The sequence below is a fragment of the Passer montanus genome, unplaced genomic scaffold (genome assembly GCF_014805655.1).
Source record: "Passer montanus isolate IOZ18808 unplaced genomic scaffold, ASM1480565v1 scaffold132, whole genome shotgun sequence".
NCBI lineage: Eukaryota > Metazoa > Chordata > Aves > Passeriformes > Passeridae > Passer > Passer montanus.
The window spans coordinates 877,687-895,806 of NW_024360055.1; the positions used below are offsets into that span (position 1 = coordinate 877,687).

The 18,120-nt window shown below is 53.8% G+C and overlaps 1 protein-coding gene across 2 annotated transcripts; it reads right to left on the reverse strand.

Moving 5' to 3' along the window:
* Window positions 1–5,869: 5,869 nt before the first annotated feature.
* PIM1 (Pim-1 proto-oncogene, serine/threonine kinase) lies at window positions 5,870–17,186 on the reverse strand. Of its 2 annotated transcripts, none has more exons than XM_039699364.1 (6): window positions 17,030–17,186; window positions 16,832–16,938; window positions 16,692–16,742; window positions 16,003–16,369; window positions 15,241–15,417; window positions 5,870–5,902 (listed from the first exon to the last, which is right to left on the reverse strand). In XM_039699364.1, the coding sequence occupies exons 1-6, from the start codon at window positions 17,109–17,111 to the stop codon at window positions 5,880–5,882; spliced, it is 807 nt and encodes a 268-aa protein (XP_039555298.1). In that variant the 5' UTR covers window positions 17,112–17,186; the 3' UTR covers window positions 5,870–5,879. The 2 variants fall into 2 exon arrangements, with proteins under 2 accessions (XP_039555298.1, XP_039555297.1); XM_039699363.1 differs by lacking the exon at window positions 5,870–5,902 and adding an exon at window positions 13,618–15,006.
* Between the last annotated feature and the right edge of the window lie 934 nt (window positions 17,187–18,120).

The window sequence follows — 18,120 nt, forward strand, 5'->3', positions numbered from 1 at the left end:
GATCAGAAGGTTTTAAATCAGAGGTTTGGGTGTCAGAAGTTAAAATCAGAGTTTTTGGTGTCAGAATGTTTAAAATCAGAGGGTATGGTGTGAGAATGTTTAAAATCAGAATTTTTGCTGTCAGAGTGTTTACAATCAGAGTTTTTGGTGCCAGGAGATTTAAAATCAGAGTTTTTGGTGTCAGAATGTTTAAAATCAGATTGTTTGGTGTCAGTGTTTACAATCAGAGGTTTTGCTGTCAGAATCTTTACAATCAGAGGTTTCGGTGTGAGAAGATTTACAATCAGAGTTTTTGGTGTGAGATTTACAATCAGAGTTTTTGGTGTGAGGTTTTACAATCAGAGTTTTTGGTGTGACATTTACAATCACAGTTTTTGGTGTCAGGTTTTTACAATCACAGTTTTCGCACTCGAGCGCCGGGCCCCGCGCGCCCTCCCGCGGCCGCAGCCGGTACTGCAGCGCCGCCGCTGCCCCGCGGCCTCGCAGCGCCCGGCCGGGCCCCGCCGCGCCCCGGCGGCACGGGAGGGACGGGGACGGCCACGGTTGTCCCCCGGTGTCCCTCGCTGTCCCCCAGTGTCCCTCTTTGTCCCTGTTTGTCCCCCGTTCTCCCCTGCTGTCCCTGTTTGTCCCCGTCCCCGGCGCGGCGGGCCCGCAGCTCTGTCTCCCCCTGGTGGCGGGCGGCGGTGGCGCAGCTCGGGGCGCAGCGCCGTTCTGAGCCCTTTTCGCCGATTTTTGCCTTTCTTTGCCCGCGTTTGCCCCGATCTGAGCTATTTACGCCTCCTGCTCGCGCTTTTTACTTGGGCGCGTAAGGAAAATTCATCCACAAACATCAGGGGTTGATGTCCAAAAAGGAGACAGAGGAGGCCTTTGACTTTATTCCAATAAAGGAGAGGCCATGGGGCATTCCCTGGGGTCTCTCACATTTTTGAAGGACACAGCCTCCTTTTTATCCCAATTTCCCAGCCCTATTTCCCTCTCTCTTTCCCCATTTCTGAGGTACTTGAGAGGTTCAGACTTCCCAAAACACCTGATACCAGAGACTTCCCTCTGATGTACAACCTCCCTTTTATTTTTTAATTCTTATAGAATTTAGGGTTTTCCCCCATTGTTTCTTTCATGTTTCAATGTTTGATTTAATTTCTCAGCAAATCTAAAGTTTATTTGTAAAGGCAATTATCTTTTCCCATTAATCAATCAGTAGAATCAATCCAATTAATCAATCAAAGAATTGTTTCTTTTATCTCCCAGGGCTGGTTTTGTCTCCCAGCAGACCCACAGCTTGTTTGGAAAGACAAATCTGTCATTCCCCTCAGGTGTTTTAGGAGGAGCCAGCCCAGCTGGAACAGGACACAGAGGCAGGCTGGGTGTCCCTGGTGTCCCTCGGTGTCCCCTGGGAGCAGAGGCAGGAGGAGCAGCACCTTGCACCTCACACTCCCTGTCACTGTCATATTTTTTTAAAAAATCCCTTGCCCAGGATTTCTCCCCTGGGAAGCTGAGAAGCCTCAGAGAAAAATGAAAACAATAATGATCTGATTTGCTTCTCCTGTGTTTTGCTGCTTTGGAATGGGTTTGGACATTGTTTCATTGGTTTCATGTGAATTGTTTTGACTTAATGACCAATCACCATCAGGCTGTGTTGGGACTCTGGAAGGAGTCACAGTTTCCATTATCATTCTTTGTAGCTTTCTGTCTCTGTCCTTTCTGTATTCTTTAGTATAGTTTAGTACGGCATTCTTTAATATTATATAAATCAATAAAATAATAAATGAGCCTTCTAAGAACGTGGAGTCAGATTCATCATTCCTTCCTTCAATGGGGCCCCAGAAACCACAATTCCCCTCCCGTGACTCTTCTATTCTTGTTCTCAAGGTTATTTTCCCTCATCTAGAACATTCTTTCCCTGACCTGCTGAGCTCTGTCAGGCAGGTCAGTTCGTGGCACAGTGCCTGCCCTTGGGGTGCTGTTTGTTTTTTACACTAAGAACCACGTGTACTTTATTTACAGTAACTTTATTTACAATAAGACTACAATAATTTTACTTACAGTAATTTTATTTACAGTAAAATTACAATAATTTTAGTTACAATAATTTTAGTTACAATAAAATTGTAATAACTTTCTTTACAATATTTTATTTACAATAAAATTACAATAATTTTAGTTACAATAATTTTAGTTACAATAAAATTGTAATAACTTTCTTTACAATATTTTATTTACAATAAAATTACAATAATTTTAGTTACAATAATTTTATTTACAGTAAAATTACAATAACTTTCTTTACAATAATTTTATTTACAATAAAATTACAATAACTTTCTTTACAATAATTTTATTTACAATAAAATTACAATAACTTTCTTTACAATAATTTCCCAACACCTGTCACCTACCTTAGACAGTCTGTCTCTAAACCAATCTGAAAGTGCCACCATCACACAGAGGATGGAGGCTAAAAAGGAGAAGGAAGGACAAGGCACATCCAAATCCCCCCATTCTAAAACCCCCAAATTCTATTTTTTTCACCCTGTGACAAACTAACTTTCATTCTACTTGCCCTGTTGAGGCTTGCACCTCCTCACACGAGGCTGGCAGGTTGTTCCAGGGTTAGAAGCAGAGGCACAGGGGGTTCTCTGAGCCCCTGCAGGGTCTGAGCCAGCCACAGGAAGGTCCTGGGTTCTGGATCCCCCGTGCTGGGGCACTGGGGCAGCCCTGGGCACTGTGCCACGATGTCCCCACAGCCCTGGAGCAGCCAGGCTGTCCCCAAAGAGCAGAGTCTGAACAGCTCCGGGTTCCCCTGGAAGCACAAGCCCAGCAGGAAGTGCTGATGGGAATTCAGAGGCTCCAAAGCCCTCCCGGAGCAGCTCCAGGAGTGCCCCTGCCCTCGGGAGAGAGCTCTGTGCCCTCCTCTCTGCCAGGGCCAGGGATGCTCGGGATCCTGCCTGGAAACCACCCCAGGCCTGAGTGCCCTCGGGAGTCTCACCCTCCTGCCTCTGCAGGGGCTCTGCAGAAAATCCCCTCCCTGGCAATCCTGCAGGGCTCCCTGGAAGCTGCTCAGTGGCACATTAAAAACTGACAGCAAACGGTTCTGTGCAGAGGGAAAAAAAAACCAAACAGCAAAGAAATGCAGCAATGTGTGAAGGTCTCATTTCTGTAATTACAGAGAAATCCTCGAGGAATCATTTCAGCACTCACTGCAGGCACGTGGAAATAACACAGCTGCTCACAACATGGGTTTGTGAGGGAATACAAGCAAAGCTTTGTCTGTTTTATTAAAGCAGATCAACTGCAAACGCACACAAATACAATAAATAAAAACAAAATAAAGTGCAGGACAACAACCCAGAGAGGCAGCAGGCAGAGGGGGAGTGTCTGTCCTTGTACTGGGCACAGGAAAACTCCCTTGTTTGTTTGGGAATTTTGGGGAAATTCCCCAGAGAGATGGCTGGGTGCACAGAGAACGGCTCGGGCCAGAAAATCCCTCTGGGATCGGCGTCCGAGCAGCCCCAGCACCGCCGCGCCACCGCTGCCCGTGTCCCCGGTGCCACACGGGCACCTCCAGGGACCGGGACCAGCCTCAGCCCTGCCCTGGCAGCTGTGCCCCGGCTGGACGGCCTTTTCCGGGGGAAACCTTCCCTAAATCCTTCCCTAAATCCACCCTAGCAAAATAAAGTGCTCTAAAGTGCAGGACAACAACCCAGAGAGGCAGCAGGCAGAGGGGGAGTGTCTGTCCTTGTACTGGGCACAGGAAAACTCCCTTGTTTGTTTGGGAATTTTGGGGAAATTCCCCAGAGAGATGGCTGGGTGCACAGAGAACGGCTCGGGCCAGAAAATCCCTCTGGGATCGGCGTCCGAGCAGCCCCAGCACCGCCGCGCCACCGCTGCCCGTGTCCCCGGTGCCACACGGGCACCTCCAGGGACCGGGACCAGCCTCAGCCCTGCCCTGGCAGCTGTGCCCCGGCTGGACGGCCTTTTCCGGGGGAAACCTTCCCTAAATCCTTCCCTAAATCCACCCTAAACCCCCTGGCTCCTCTGCCCGGGCCCGGCTGGGGGGAGGTGACACTGAGGTGACACCGAGGGGACACCGAGGGGACATTGCGGGGACACTGAGGGGACAGACGCGCGTTCCTGCGGGCTCCAGCTGTGAGCAGGGCCAGCCCCGGTGCGGGTTGCCGGAGCTGCCCCCGCGCTGTGCGGGCACGGCTGATGACGGACGGGCCGGTGCTGCCGCTACCGAGGCCGCCGTGAGTCAAGGCAGCAGCGGAGCGGCCCAAGGCGCCGGGCAGCCGTTGCAGCGAGGGAGGAGGGCTGGGGGCAGGGCGGGGCGGCGCTGGGGGCGCACCGGGCGCGGTGCGGGGCCCGAGCGCCCGCGGCTGTCCGCGCCCAGCGCCGCCATGTGCGACCCACGCGGGGCTCCGCCACTTCCGGGTTCACCGGGCGGGACGGTGTCCCCGCAGGGCCAGAAAGCAGCAGAGCACGGAGTCACGTGCTCGCGTTTTCTTTCCCGGAGCATGCCGGGAACTGGAGTCTTTGCTCTCCAAGCTGCCGCGCGGCCAGGCTGTGCTCGCGGTGCATGCCGGGAGGTGTAGTTTGGCTGCACACACAATGACCGCATGCGCACTAGGGCCCAGCCCCCGGCCGCCCCAGCGCCGCCGGCGGCGCCATCTTGGTTGGGGGCGGTGACGGGGAAACCGCCCGGGAAAAGAGATTAAAATGCATGGTTAAAATGCATGGTTAAAATGCAGGGTGAAAATTCGTGGTTAAAATCCATCCTTCTGCTCCAGAGCCGGGCTGGGAGTGTTCATCCTGAGGAGGGAGGGCGCCGGGGACACCTGAGAGCGTGAAGGGGCTCCGTGTGAGGGACCTTGGCCCGGGGCGGGAATGGCAGGACGCGGGAATGGCTGCCACAGGGATGGGGTACCGGGAATCAGGCATTGCTCCTTGCAGGGTGGGCAGGCCCTGCATCCCTGGCAGTGCCCAGTGCCAGGCTGGATGGGGCTGGAGCAGCCTGGGAGTTGCCCTGCCCTGGAGGGGAGCGCCTGGAGATGTCCCTGCCCATGGCAGGGGGTGGAACAAAATGAACTTAGGGTGTCTTTCCACCCAAACCATTCTAGGATTCAAAAAAAAAAAAGCAAAAAAAACCCCAAAACCAAAACAAACAAACAAACAAAAAAACCAAAAAAAAACCCAAAAAACCAAAAAAACCCAACAAAAAATACAACCACCCGACCAAAAAAAAAAAAAAAAAAAAAAAAAAAAAGCGTGAAGGGGCTCCGTGTGAGGGACCTTGGCCCGGGGCGGGAATGGCAGGACGCGGGAATGGCTGCCACAGGGATGGGCAGGAATTAGGAATTGCAATTAGGAATTGCTCCCTGCAGGGTGGGCAGCCCCGGATCCCTGGCAGTGCCCAGTGCCAGGCTGGATGGGGCTGGAGCAGCCTGGGAGTTGCCCTGCCCTGGAGGGGAGCGCCTGGAGCTGTCCCTGCCCATGGCAGGGGGTGGAACAAAATGAACTTAGGGTGTCTTTCCACCCAAACCATTCTAGGATTCAAAAAAAAAAAAGCAAAAAAAACCCCAAAACCAAAACAAACAAACAAACAAAAAAACCAAAAAAAAACCCAAAAAACCAAAAAAACCCAACAAAAAATACAACCACCCGACCAAAAAAAAAAAAAAAAACAACACAAAAAAACCCCAACCAAACAAAAAAAACAAAGTAAAACAACAGCGAAAAAAACCCACACACACGAAAAAAAAAAAAAAAAAAAAAAAAAAAAAAAAAAAAAAAACACCCACCAGATAAAACCCCCACTCTGATTACACACAAAATGTCTTTTTATTTATTTCATTTATTCATTTATTATAGGTGGACAAACACTATTTGATGAGGTGTTGGCACTCTGGGACAGACACCAGTGGTCACTCGGAGCAGGCTCCTGTCCACCCTGTGCCACTGTCTGCAGGGCAGAGCTGTGCCCAGCCTCCCATCCTCCCTCTGCTTGGGAGGTGTGAAAAACGCCTATTTTGTGATTGGCTTTTCGCAAATATTAAAATGAATCTTATGTGTGTTATGTTAGAAAGTTATGCTGTATTAATTTCCTTAAGTAGTGTGTTAAATGTAGTTTTAGGTTATGATGTAATGTTAAAATAGAAACTATGCTGTGTAACATACACTGAGATAGCAGGCACAGGCACCTAAATCTTTCAGATAAAAAGAATTTATTGCCCCATTATCAGAAGAAAGTAACTTTTTCCCACCTTGCTCAGCCCTGAAGATGCCGTCAGAATTCAGGAAGTTGACACTGACCAGACAGAATCCTTTGTTTTAATAGAATTTATGCATCATGTGTGAAGTGTATGAATATGCAACAGACTGTTGCATTTAAGGGTTAATCATCTGTTAACGTGGTCCTTTTTTGGGCTTATTTTGTGCAGAAAGAGGTACCTGAACTGTCTGTAACTTTGTTTTTGATTGTCTCATATTGTCCTAAATCCTAATTGTCCAAATTTTCATTACTCTAATTATATTACCATTTTTCCAACCATTTTATTACTATGAAACTTTAAAAATGTTAAAACCAAGTGGTTGGCGTTTTTCGCAGGAGGAGAGCAGGATGGCAGCAGCACATCCTGCAGCCCCCAGGGCAGATGAGGGCCCTGAGGAGCTCCCTGGGAGCTGCTGCCTCCCCCAGCCCTGGCACCCACCGAGAGAGAAGAGCTGGCCCTGGGTGGTGTCCTCGTCCTGTCCTTGTCCTGTCCTGGTCCTGTCCTGGTCCTGTCCTCGTCCTGTCCTCGTCCTGTCCTGGTCCTGTCCTGGTCCTGTCCTCGTCCTGTCCTCGTCCTGTCCTGGTCCTGTCCTGGTCCTGTCCTCGTCCTGTCCTCGTCCTGTCCTGGTCCTGTCCTGGTCCTGTCCTCGTCCTGTCCTCGTCCTGTCCTGGTCCTGTCCTGGTCCTGTCCTCGTCCTGTCCTCGTCCTGTCCTGGTCCTGTCCTGGTCCTGTCCTCGTCCTGTCCTCGTCCTGTCCTGGTCCTGTCCTGGTCCTGTCCTCGTCCTGTCCTCGTCCTGTCCTGGTCCTGTCCTGGTCCTGTCCTCGTCCTGTCCTCGTCCTGTCCTGGTCCTGTCCTCGTCCCCACACACCATGCTGTGGTCTTGTCACAGCAGACCCTGGCTGGGTAACAATTAGCACAGACTCCAGGTATTACAGAAGGCTGATTAATCATCTATCTTAAGAAACCCATTGCTTTTATAGACAGTTGTGATGCAGCTGGACCTAACTGCTCCCCCAGTCCAAGCACCATCAGCACTGATTGATTCAGAAACCACCCTTTGGTAAACAAATTCTACAGGTGCAGCAAGTGAAGATGAGAATTGTTTCTCATTCTTTGATCTCTCACAGCCTTCCCCAGGACCAGGCCTGGCACAGTTGTGTGTTTCTGTGGCCAGAGAGCTGCTCTCACATTTTAGAGCAGGGCACCCAGGGGCCTGATGGTGGCTGAGTGGCCGTGGTGGCTGTGTGTTGGTTTTCCCAGATTTTATAGAGATGAGGTAACTGAGAGGTGTTTGTTTTAAAAGATTTCATTCCATTATCAGTCTCGATGGAGGGCGAGACATAAGAGATGTAAAACTCAATGCCATTCCATGAGAAGCCAGCCCATTTCCTGGTTACAATTCCTTATAAATGTTTTTCAGCCTATTGGCTTTTGCCACACAATGCTGCTATTACTTTTAACACCAATCACCTATATTTTTACCCCACGTGGTCTTGTTGCAATGCATGTTTTATGGTTCTAATTCTGTAAAATATCTGGTCTTTTTGCAAAGCCATATTTTGAAACTCGTTGGAACTTGTTTCTAGTTCAATCTCTCTCTCAGAAATGTCATCTCTATTCCACGGCCTTCCTAAGTCAGCACACCTTATCTCAGTGTTTGCATACAGATTTGTGAGCTAAGTTTAACAAGACTAAGTTTCTAAGTTCTAGGTTTTGAGGATCCTTTACAAGTCCATTTCTCACAGCAGTGGAAGTGGATCTGCTCCGGAGGGCTGTACCCCACGTTCCTGTGGGACACAGGAGCTCCAGACCCTGGCCTGGCATCCCTGGGGCACCTGGCAGGACTTGCTGCCTTCTCTGCTGCCCCTGGGCCATGGTCACAAACCCTGGGGTGAACTGGAGCTGGAAAAGGGCACTGCAACCCTGGGGAAGGCCTGGCCTTTATATGCCAGAGAAAAACCCACCCACGAGTGGGGAAAACCGTGTTTATCCTCCCCTTCACTGCCCAAAAACCCCAATCATGAGTGAGGGCGGACCAGGGGAGAGGAGCAGCCCAAGCCCTTTGTGCCTGCAAACAAAACCAGCCAGAGCCCAGGCTCTGGAGCCGCTCTGCTGCCCCTTCAAAGGTGTTTTTGTCACACTGGCTCCAGCTCCAGCCCCAGCAGAGCCTCTGGAGGTGACAGAGGCTGTCAGCAGGGCCAGGAGCTCCTGTTTCACAGCATCCCTCTCTTCCCAAACAGCAGCCTGGCAGTGGATGAGGAATTAATCCCATCGCCCCCAGCCAAGGGGGAACCTCCAGAGCAAGGTGGCCTCACCTGGGGTCTGGAGGAATGTGCCACAGCTGCATTCAACCACGGAATTATTTAGGCTGGAAAAGACCTCTGAGATCACCCAGTCCAACCTTTGTTCCCCACCTTGAAAACTAGACCAGAGCACTGGGTCCAGTCCTTTCTTGAACACAAAGTTCACCTTTGTGAACTTAGGGCCACTAAGCCCTAGGGAAGAAGAAGCCTTTCAGGACACGGGAGGGCTGGAAGCACTTTAAAAAGGGAAGAAATATTCAAAATGAGGGGATTTTCTGCAAACTTCGGGAGGCTGGGACTGACAGCAGAGGGCGGCAGGGGCTCGCCGCGGTGTCTCGGCACCGGCACCTGCCGGCTGTCCCCGAGCTTTGTGTCCTTTCTCTCTCCATCACCCGCTCCGGGGTACGGGGAGATATTTCGGGGGGGCAGAGTGAGCCCTGGCCCTCTGACAACGAGCCCAGCATCTCCAGCAGCTTTCGATTCTGAACGAGAATGAAACTCGAGACAGAAGAATCGGTTCCTTTTCCCATCCCGAAGCTGAAGCGGAGAAAGGAAACTTCAGAGCTGGCAAAAATAGCACATCTGGGGGTAGCCAGCTGCGGGGAGAGCAGCGCCCTGCTGGCCGGGGGGGCTGTGTTGGACTAGCCGAGTTTCCAGGAAGGAGCTGGGTGGAGACGCCGCTCCTTGCAGGCGGAGTTCAAAACCCCTGGCACATTTATCACACATTACACATCCAACAATGTTATCGCAAATCCCCTCATCCCGTAACAAACTCTGGGAAATGGGTCCCATCCCCCGCGGGGGCTGAGCAGGGACAGTCTGTCCATCTGTCCCAGAGTCACTTTTAGCGTCTGGGAAGGAATCGCTGCAGGGCTCCTCTGGGTCCTGCTGTCCCCTCCCTGCGGCCAGGCTGGGCTGGCTTTGCTGTTCCTCCCCAGCTTGAGGGCTCCATGCTTCCTGGAGTTTCCCCTCCTGCTTTTCCGTAGCAATTCACACATCTTCTCCTGCTCCGCGCATTTATTGGCTTTATCGAGGTTTTGTTTGGAAACACCCTGCTAGAGCAACAGAGGAATGACCCCTCCGCCCTGGCTAGGGTGGGGGGCTCATTGTCTGCTCTGCCCACATCCTGCTCGCTCCCAGAGGTGAGGAGACCCACCCCGAGGGTGAAATCCCAGTCCTTGGCACTCAGGGTTGCACCTTGATTGTGTCAGGGTTGATTAACGAGGGCAGCAGCCAAACTGGGCCGAATGGAGCCAAGTCTGTGTGCTTTGGGGGGGATGGACACACACCCGGGCATGTGTGTGCACCCCTGAGAGTGTGGGCACCCTGCAGGGAGCAACCTGCTCCCCAGATAGCCTGGCACTGAGCCTGGTGCTGCCAGGGCACATCCCTGCTGCACGCCTGGCAGAGCACGGCCGCATTCCCTTGGGGCTGCTGCTGGGGGCCCCAGCCCTGCCTGCCCATTTCAGGGAGGGAGATGGAGAATTTTGGGTGACCCGAAGTGACATTTTGCCGCTTCTGTTTCTCTCACAGCTTTCTCAGCAGGTGAGATCTCAATCCCGACACCCGCTCGCCCCTCGTATTCACACACGTGCCTCTGTGGTATTTGAGGGCCACTGAAGTGGCTGTTGCAGTTTGTAACAGGAGATGTTGTTTCATTTTTGGGGTTGCTTAACCCCCTCCTAACTGTAATAAACCCAGTGAGTAAGGACACAAAAATATTACCTGGAGGTAGGGGACCAAAAGCTTGGAAAGGGATGAAAGAAACACTCCCATTACAGCTTTCAAAATATGTTTCTCTAGCTGAAGCTGCTAAATTTGACTCAACTTTACACGCTGGAAAGGTTTTGTGGTCGGTTTGGGTTTTTTTATGGTGAATAAGTGTTTTTTCCTCTTTAAAACCCCCACCAACTCGCAAGCTGAGTGATGCAGTTTCGATGTGTCACGGAGGCAGGGTTAGTGCAGCTCTGCTCTGGGAAGAGTCACTGTAAACTCCAAAACATGAGACTCTGGTCTTGAGTGGGGCTCCAGGTGCCTGAAACCAGCACCTGGCCCCCCTCGCTGGCCCAGCAGAGTGGGGGTGTCACAGGAGGCCTGGGAAGGGACAAGTTTCACCCTGGTTTCACACTGAGAGGGAGCAGGGCTTTGGTCTGAGCTCCTGCAGGATTCAATCCCCTGCCCAGGGGACGTGGGGACACCGGGGGATTAAAGCTGGGAGCTCCTGCCCCAAATCTCAGCCTGAGGAAAGAGGGCAGGGGAAAGCAGGTGAGCCCAGGCTCCACCACAAAAGATCTCCAGCGAGTTGGGTCACTGTGCCTCAGTTTCCCCACATGGAGATGATGCTATTGCCACACAGGCCGCTGGCAAAGCGCTCAAAGACTGATTTCCACAAGGGTTCATTCCCGGGGAGCTGAGCCCTGGGACACGGTTTGCTGATAATTCACCCCGACCCAAGACCTCAGGCAGGAGTCGAAAATAGCTGCTGTGACTCACTGTGCCAAGAAGGCCAAAGGGTTTGAGACAGTGCCTTGGGGACACCTGGATGTTTTCCTTAGGACAGGGAGGTGGTGAGGTGCCACCTCCGAGTTTCTGGCTCTTCAGGTCCCTGTGGTGAGCCCGGGCCCTGCTCCCCAGGTGATTTTCTCCTTGCTGCTCATCTGCCTTTCTCCAGCCGTGGCAGAAGCTTGGCTGTTGCTTGTCTCCCATTCACATTTATGTGTGAGACATCAATGTCTCTTTTGCTGCAGCTCCAGGCTCCCCTGGCTGGTCCTTCCTGCACCCAGCCGTGGCAGAAGCTTGGCTGTTGCTCGTCTCCCATTCACATTTATGTGTGACATAAATGTCTCTTTTGCTGCAGCTCCAGGCTCCCCTGGCTGGTCCTTCCTGCATCTCCAAGCACCTCAGCTGGGGAGGGATGTCTACAGAAAGGCACAGTTGTGATGAGTGCTGGCCCTTTGAAAGACTTCAGTCATCCATGGGATTCCAGTGCTCCCAGAACTGGAGTTCCACCAGCCTGAAATCTCCTCCTGGTCCTGCTTCATTGTTTTTTTCCAGTTTCTGCATTGTGGGTGCTTTGCCTGCTGACACAGGGGAGCAAGAAAAATTGGTGAAAGGGAGGTGGGAGAGCAGTGCTGCCTCTGAGTCACCTTCCAATGGATAACTCCTGTGTTTTCATCCTCTCCTGTCATATCTGATGTCCCCAAAGTGCAGGAAATATCCCCTCAGTGAGGAAAAGTGAGGGGTGAAAAGGGCTCTTCTTTGCCCCAGGCCCTGAGTGCCATGGTGATGGGCACCCTGGAGGGGAGAGCAGGCAACTGATGCTGTAACTGCCCATCTTAGGTCTCCCATCACGTCTGCCATGATCCTTTCCCTGTGGCAGAGACCTGGGACAAGAATCTGGTGGCTCTTCACCTTGTGAAGGTGCTACTGCTCAGGAAGGCTGGTGCTCAGGGAACCAAACACGCGCTGATCCTTTTCCAGAGGGGCTTGGGACACAAATCTGGTGGCACTTAGTCTTGTGTACGTGCTGCTCAGCGCTGCTGCTGCACTGGGGATCAAACGCACACCATCCAACACCCAGCCCTCGGACAGGGGCACCTTGGGGACACTCTGGCTCTTGCAGCGAGAGCCTGGGGGTGACAAAATCACCAGCCACAGGCGGAGGCCAAGGGACTATCAGCAGCCAGCTCCACATGGGACCTGCTCAGTTTTCTAAGAAACACCGCAACAGTCGCGAGCGCTTACGGGAAGGGCGAGGCCGCGATAGTGCTCTGCTGCTGCCGGGGGGCACGGGGGGCACACGGGGGGCTCAGGGCGGCAGGAGGTGGGGTGGGGATGTTTGTGTTCGTGTAAGAGCAGCTTCCTGGATGGTCTTGAGGGGAAAAGAGAGAGAGGAGGGTAGATCTAAACCACATCTCAAAATAGGCCTAAGCTTTGACGGCGTTTGGAGCTGTGCTTCCTGCTTCGAGCAGCCCCAAGGAGATGAAAGATGCAGCTGAGTGAAATAGGAAAAAAAAATAAAACAAAAAGAAAAAAAGCAAAACAAACAAACCAACTTAACACTCTCTTCACCGAGGCAGAGACACAGACATGGTAGCAGGTCACTCCACGAGGCTGGGATGTGGCTCCAGGCCCCCCCCCTGCCCTCCTAGCAGGTTCATGGGTTGGAAAGCAGGACAGGAGAGCTGGGGGTGGGCTGGGGAAGGGACTGCTCAGGGGACATGGGGATATTAAGGAAAAAGCTCTGGAGCAAGCCAAGGAAAGGAGAGTCCTGTTGTGTCAGGTCTGGCCTGGGGACTTGCAAAGTCACCTACAGAAAGGGAAAGCTGTCCCTTCCCTGGAGCTGACACAGCCCTGTGCACGCAGCAGCTGCTGCAGGTCACGCAGAAACAGGGCTCCAAAATTCAACACATGTAAACTAATTTAAAAAAAAAAAAAAAAAAACCAAACCAAGATAAGAAAACACACAAACAAACATCCCCGATTAACCGCAGAGCTGGAAATGGGGTTTGACAGTTTGGAGGGTAAAAAAACTCGACCGCTGCTGACTGATAGCGACCAACTTCTCGTAATCCGCAGATCAGCTTCCTCTGCTCCTCTGCGTTGGCCGGGCTGGAGGTGGGGACAGCCCGCTGGCAGCTTCCTGCACCCACCACCCCCGGCACGCCACACCAACGGAGCCGGAGCAACAGGATCTGCCTTACCAAAATTGAATTTGGCTGACAACATCCGGATTTCGTAAGGGCGCTTTGATGTTTGTTTACTCGCCAGCTCCAGCACATGCTCCGCACCAGCCTGCGGATGAATGGGAGCGAAAAGGGCTCAGCACCTCTTTGATCTCTCCCAGGAGAGCTGCCAGGAGCAGGCAGCTCTGGAAACACCCTGTGGAGGGATGGATCCGGCTGTCCCCGTGGTGCTTTTGACTGGCTGGTCCCAGTTTGGGCTGGGGTGGGATCTTTGGAGTCAAATGTGGCTGGTGTGGTCACTGGTACCCCACAACTCACAGCATATCCTCCATCCCACCCCGCAACAAAGGATGTTTCCATCACAGCAAGTGTTTTGTTTTTATTTAAAACCGCATAAAAAAAATAAGATTTCTCAACTCCCCTGTACAATATTAACTATTAACAAAACCCACCGGCTACACACTTGGTTACAGGTACAGACTGGACAGTGCAGACAGCCCAGGCCAGCCCCCCCTCCCCAGCCCAAAAAACAAGACACCCGTGGAAAAAACCCAAATTCACCTGCAAACTGAGATCTGCACGTGGCAAGGAAAGAACAGCACCCAGAACTATGTACACAGACAGCTGGGGAGAAGCAACCACCCCACACCTCCACCAGACATCCAATGGAAACACAACGGGCCCGGGGATGGACACAGGACAGAAACAGAGGGAAGACCCAAATGGAAAACCAGGGGATCAGCAGCTGTAGAAGCAAGGCATGGGCTGGAAACCCACAGGAATTATAAATAAATAAATAAGTTATCCTAGCGGCTAGAACTCTTCCTTTAAAAAACAAACGAACAACAAATTTATGAAAATAAATTAAAAACAAAAACTGGAAATGAGAAAAAAAAGGCAAAATGTTATCACTATTCACAACTGTACATCAAGCTTTGCTCCTGTAGAACTATGTACACATTTACAGCTGTTGGTTTGCATTGTTTGTGCATTCGTGAGGGCACAGAGAAGCAAAGAACCCCAGAAAACCCGTGTGGGATGGAGGCACAGGAGGCGAGGCAAAACCCACTTGGTTCCCAAGCATCTTCTGACCCATTTCCTTTTTGAAAAGGGGAAAAGGAACTATAGGCCAGGCGAGTCTCAGAAAAGCAGCACTGTAGGAAAAGTCAAGTGTTTCCTCCAGCACAGCTCAGATCAAACAGAAGGCACACGAGCATGGGGACAGTGAGAAGGGACAGTGAGAAGGGACAGCCACTTTGCCACAGGCTCTGCCCTCCCCACAGTTTTCCCCCATTGAAACTTTTCTTGCAGTCATCCAATTCTGCAGGTCACGATGACACTTGAGAGCCTCCAAAACCAGTCCAAAAAAATTACTGGTAAAATCTCAGAAGAGACAAGGTCATTCAGATGGAGTCCAGGACAGATGGCCGGGAGGGTGGCTACCAGAACTTGGAAGAGCAGGTCCCCAGCCCAGCTCCAGGGCAAGATGTGCACATTCCCATCTGAGAACAGCTGAGGATCCCTGCTCAGTGTTACGGTCAAGATGAAAAAGTCTGGTTTTCTTTGCTTCTTATGACCAGGAGCTGCATGGAGCTGTTACTTGTCAGGCTCCTGGATCAAACTGTGCAGGTGGATCTCAGCTGGTTCCAGGTGAATGTCCTGCAGCCAAGAGTGGTTGAAAATGTCTTCCAAGGACGGCCTGTCCGAGGGGCGCATGGACAAACACCACTTGATGAGGTGTTGGCACTCTGAGGAGAGAAAGCAGCAAGCAGTGGTCAGTCAGAGCAGGCTCCTGTCCACCCTGTGCCACTGTCTGCAGGGCAGAGCCTGTCCCCAGCCTCCCCATCCACCCTCTGCTTGGGAGGAGAGCAGGATGGCAACACATGTGCCACCTCCTGCAGCCCCCCAGGGCAGTGGAGGCCCTGCAGAGCCCCCTGGGAGAGCTGCTGAGAACATCAGAGGATCCAGAGCTGGGCACCCACCGAGAGAGATGCGCCGTCGGAAGAAGAGCTGGCCCCGGATGATGTCCTCGTCCTGCTCAAAGGGGACGTCCCCACACACCATGTTGTAGAGCAAGACGCCCAGAGACCAGATGGTGGCTGAGTGGCCGTGGTAGCGGTGGAAGCGGATCCACTCCGGGGGGCTGTACACCCGCGTTCCTGCGGGACACAGCAGCCCGTCAGCCCCGGCCACAGCATCCCCGGGCGTCGCCGGCACCCGGCGTGACCCGCCCGCCTTCCCGCCAGCACGTGACTCTTGTTTACAAACTTTGGGTTGTAAAAGGAGAGCGCCGGTGCCAGAAGAGGGCAGCAGGGCCCGGGGAAGGCCCGGCCGTTACAGGCGAGGAAAAAACCCACCTACGGGTGGGGAAAAAACCACGCCTTTCCACCCCCCCGCGATGGGAAAAAAAAAATTAAAATTATAAACCAAGGCAAACAAGGGGAGAGGAGCAGCCCCAGCCCTTCCGCACCTGCAAACCAAACCGGCCGGTGCTCGGGTTTTGCAAACCCCCCTCTGCTCCCCCCTCCCCAGGGTGTTTTTGTCACGCTGGCTTCCCCCGCCCCAGCCCGAGCCAGGCTGGGTGACGGAGGCTGTCAGCAGGGCCGGGAGCCGGCTCCCGTTTCACAACATCCTCCCCGTGCCAAACAGCAACTTGGCAGCGGCTGCAGAATTCAGGCCGTCCCCCCCGCCACGGGGAAACCTCCGGAGCCCGGCCCCGGGAGCGCACCCGGCCGCGGGCTCACCGTCAAACTGCGTGTAGAGCGTGTCCTTGAGGAAGGTGCCGGAGCCGAAATCGATGAGCTTGAGCTCGCCCGTGGCCAGGTCGAGCAGGATGTTCTCGTCCTTGATGTCGCGGTGCAGGACGCCGCAGTTGTTGCAGTGCCGCACGGCCTCCAGCACCTGGCGGAACAGCCCCCGCGCCATCTCCTCCGGCAGGAACCCCCGCTCCGTGATGAAGTCAAAGAGGTCCTGCGACGACTCCGGACGCTCCATCACCACCACGAAGCTGTCCGGGAGCTCGAACCAGTCCAGGAGCTGGATGACGCCGTGGAAGCCAGAGCCCACCTTGTTCAGGAGCACGATCTCCAGAGGCACACGGCTGCCGCTGGGCTGCGGGGGGACCACGCTGCCATCAGCGGGGCTCAGCCACCCTCGTCCCCGGCAAGCTCCGGTGTTCCCTTGCCCGCACCCACCGGTGCTGAGCATCCCCCCGCTCAGGGGATGCTCCGGTGTCTCCCTGCCCTCTCCCACCGCTCCTGGACATCCCGGTGTCCCCCTGCCCGCCCCCATCGGCGCCAGGCATTCCCCGGCCCGGGATGCCCCGCGTCCCCCGGTGACCCCACACCCGCTCCCCCCGCGCCGTCCCGCTTTCCACCCTCCGCGTCTCCGCTCATCCCCGCCCGCCACGCCTCGGCTTCTCCCGCTCACTCACCAGCTCGCCCCACTGCGAGATGCGGTCCCGGGCCACGCGTTTAATCGCCACCTGCGAGCCAAGGGGAACGGCGGCATGAGCCGGGCGCCCGCCCCGCCGAGCCCCCTCCCGCTCCGCCCGCCGCCGGCCCCGCCACTTACCGGGGCGCCGTCCGAGAGGCGGATCCCCGAGTACACGCTGCCGAAGCCGCCGCTACCCAGCAGCGGGCCCACCCGGTACAGCTGCTCCAGCGGCTCCTTCTCCTTCCCTGTGGACGAGACCCGCCCGTCAGCGCTCCGCCCGCTGCCCCGGCCGGCCCCGAGCCGGGACGGGCACCCCCCACGCCGGGCGCCCCTGACCTGGCTGTAGCTTGGCGGGGTGCAGCTCGCCGGCGGTGCCGGAGCGGAGATGCGCCAGCGAGGTGATTTTGGAGAGCAGCATGCCGGCGGCGGGCCGGGCCGGGCGGTGAGGGCGGCGGGCCGGGCCCACGGGGCCCCGCCCCCGCGGGCGCGGCCACGCCCCCCGCGTTTTCCCGGGAAGCCGCGCTTCCCGCGCCCCGCGCCCCGCGCTTGCCTCATCGCGCCGCCTGAACTTTTCCCCTTTCCAGTAAAAGTGGCCCTTCCAGCTGGGCACTCTTGACTAATATCGCTGTTTTTTAGGTTTTTTACACGCCCGCCCCGGTCGTCTTTTTTCCGCAGAAGTCGCTGGCTGAGATGGCTCCCCGAGTTCCAGAGATAAGATAAATAATTTACTGGATGGAGAGCTCTGATTACTCACTCTATTAGCATTTGGAGCAAAGAGCTCCAGCCGCTGGGAGCTGAGTTATTCCAGACAAAGCCCATCTGGGCTCCTGCTCCTCGGCAAGAGCGAGGAGTTCCTGGCATCCCACACATACTTGTGGCATGAATTGCTTGAAATCGAATGGGGTTTACTGGAAATGCTGCTGAGATCCTATCCCCTTTAGTGTGAAAAAAAGGGATTAAATACAACCAAGAGGCACCCCCCAAAGTGGGGTTTGGAGCTGGGGCCCAGCCCTTGCAGTGGCCGGGAAGGACTCACACCACAGCTGCCGCTTTTAGATTTACCCAGAATGTGACACATCCTCTTTCAGGGGCTGAGCCAACCAAAAACTGGAAAATCTACCTTCCGTTTTCCCCAGAAAGTGACATTTTTATTTAGGGAAAAGTGTGGAAAATCTGACGCAGCACTTCCATTCCTCTTTGTTTAAAATATATAATTGGTTTTTTTTTTTAATTAATATATTGTTGTTGCAATTCGAGGTGATGCAAGGCAGAGGGGCAGGCAGCGCCTTTCTCCTGCCTTATTCCCACCCAGACGCCTGGGCATATTTGGGACAACTGGTTCTGCCAGTCGCTGCTCCGCCGTGGGATGAGGTGACTTAGCATTTGGCCCCGAACTCATTATCAAATTCTTTGCCAGGATGATGAAA

Coding starts and splice junctions, on each gene's coding strand:
- PIM1 (XM_039699363.1), bottom strand. CDS start 17,111: ATGCTGCTCTCCAAAATCACCTCGCTGGCGCATCTCCGCTCCGGCACC. Junction 16,370..16,691: donor TCTCGCAGTGGGGCGAGCTG/GTGAGTGAGCGG, acceptor GTCCCCCCGCAG/CCCAGCGGCAGCCGTGTGCC. Junction 15,418..16,002: donor GCTCTACACGCAGTTTGACG/GTGAGCCCGCGG, acceptor TGTGTCCCGCAG/GAACGCGGGTGTACAGCCCC.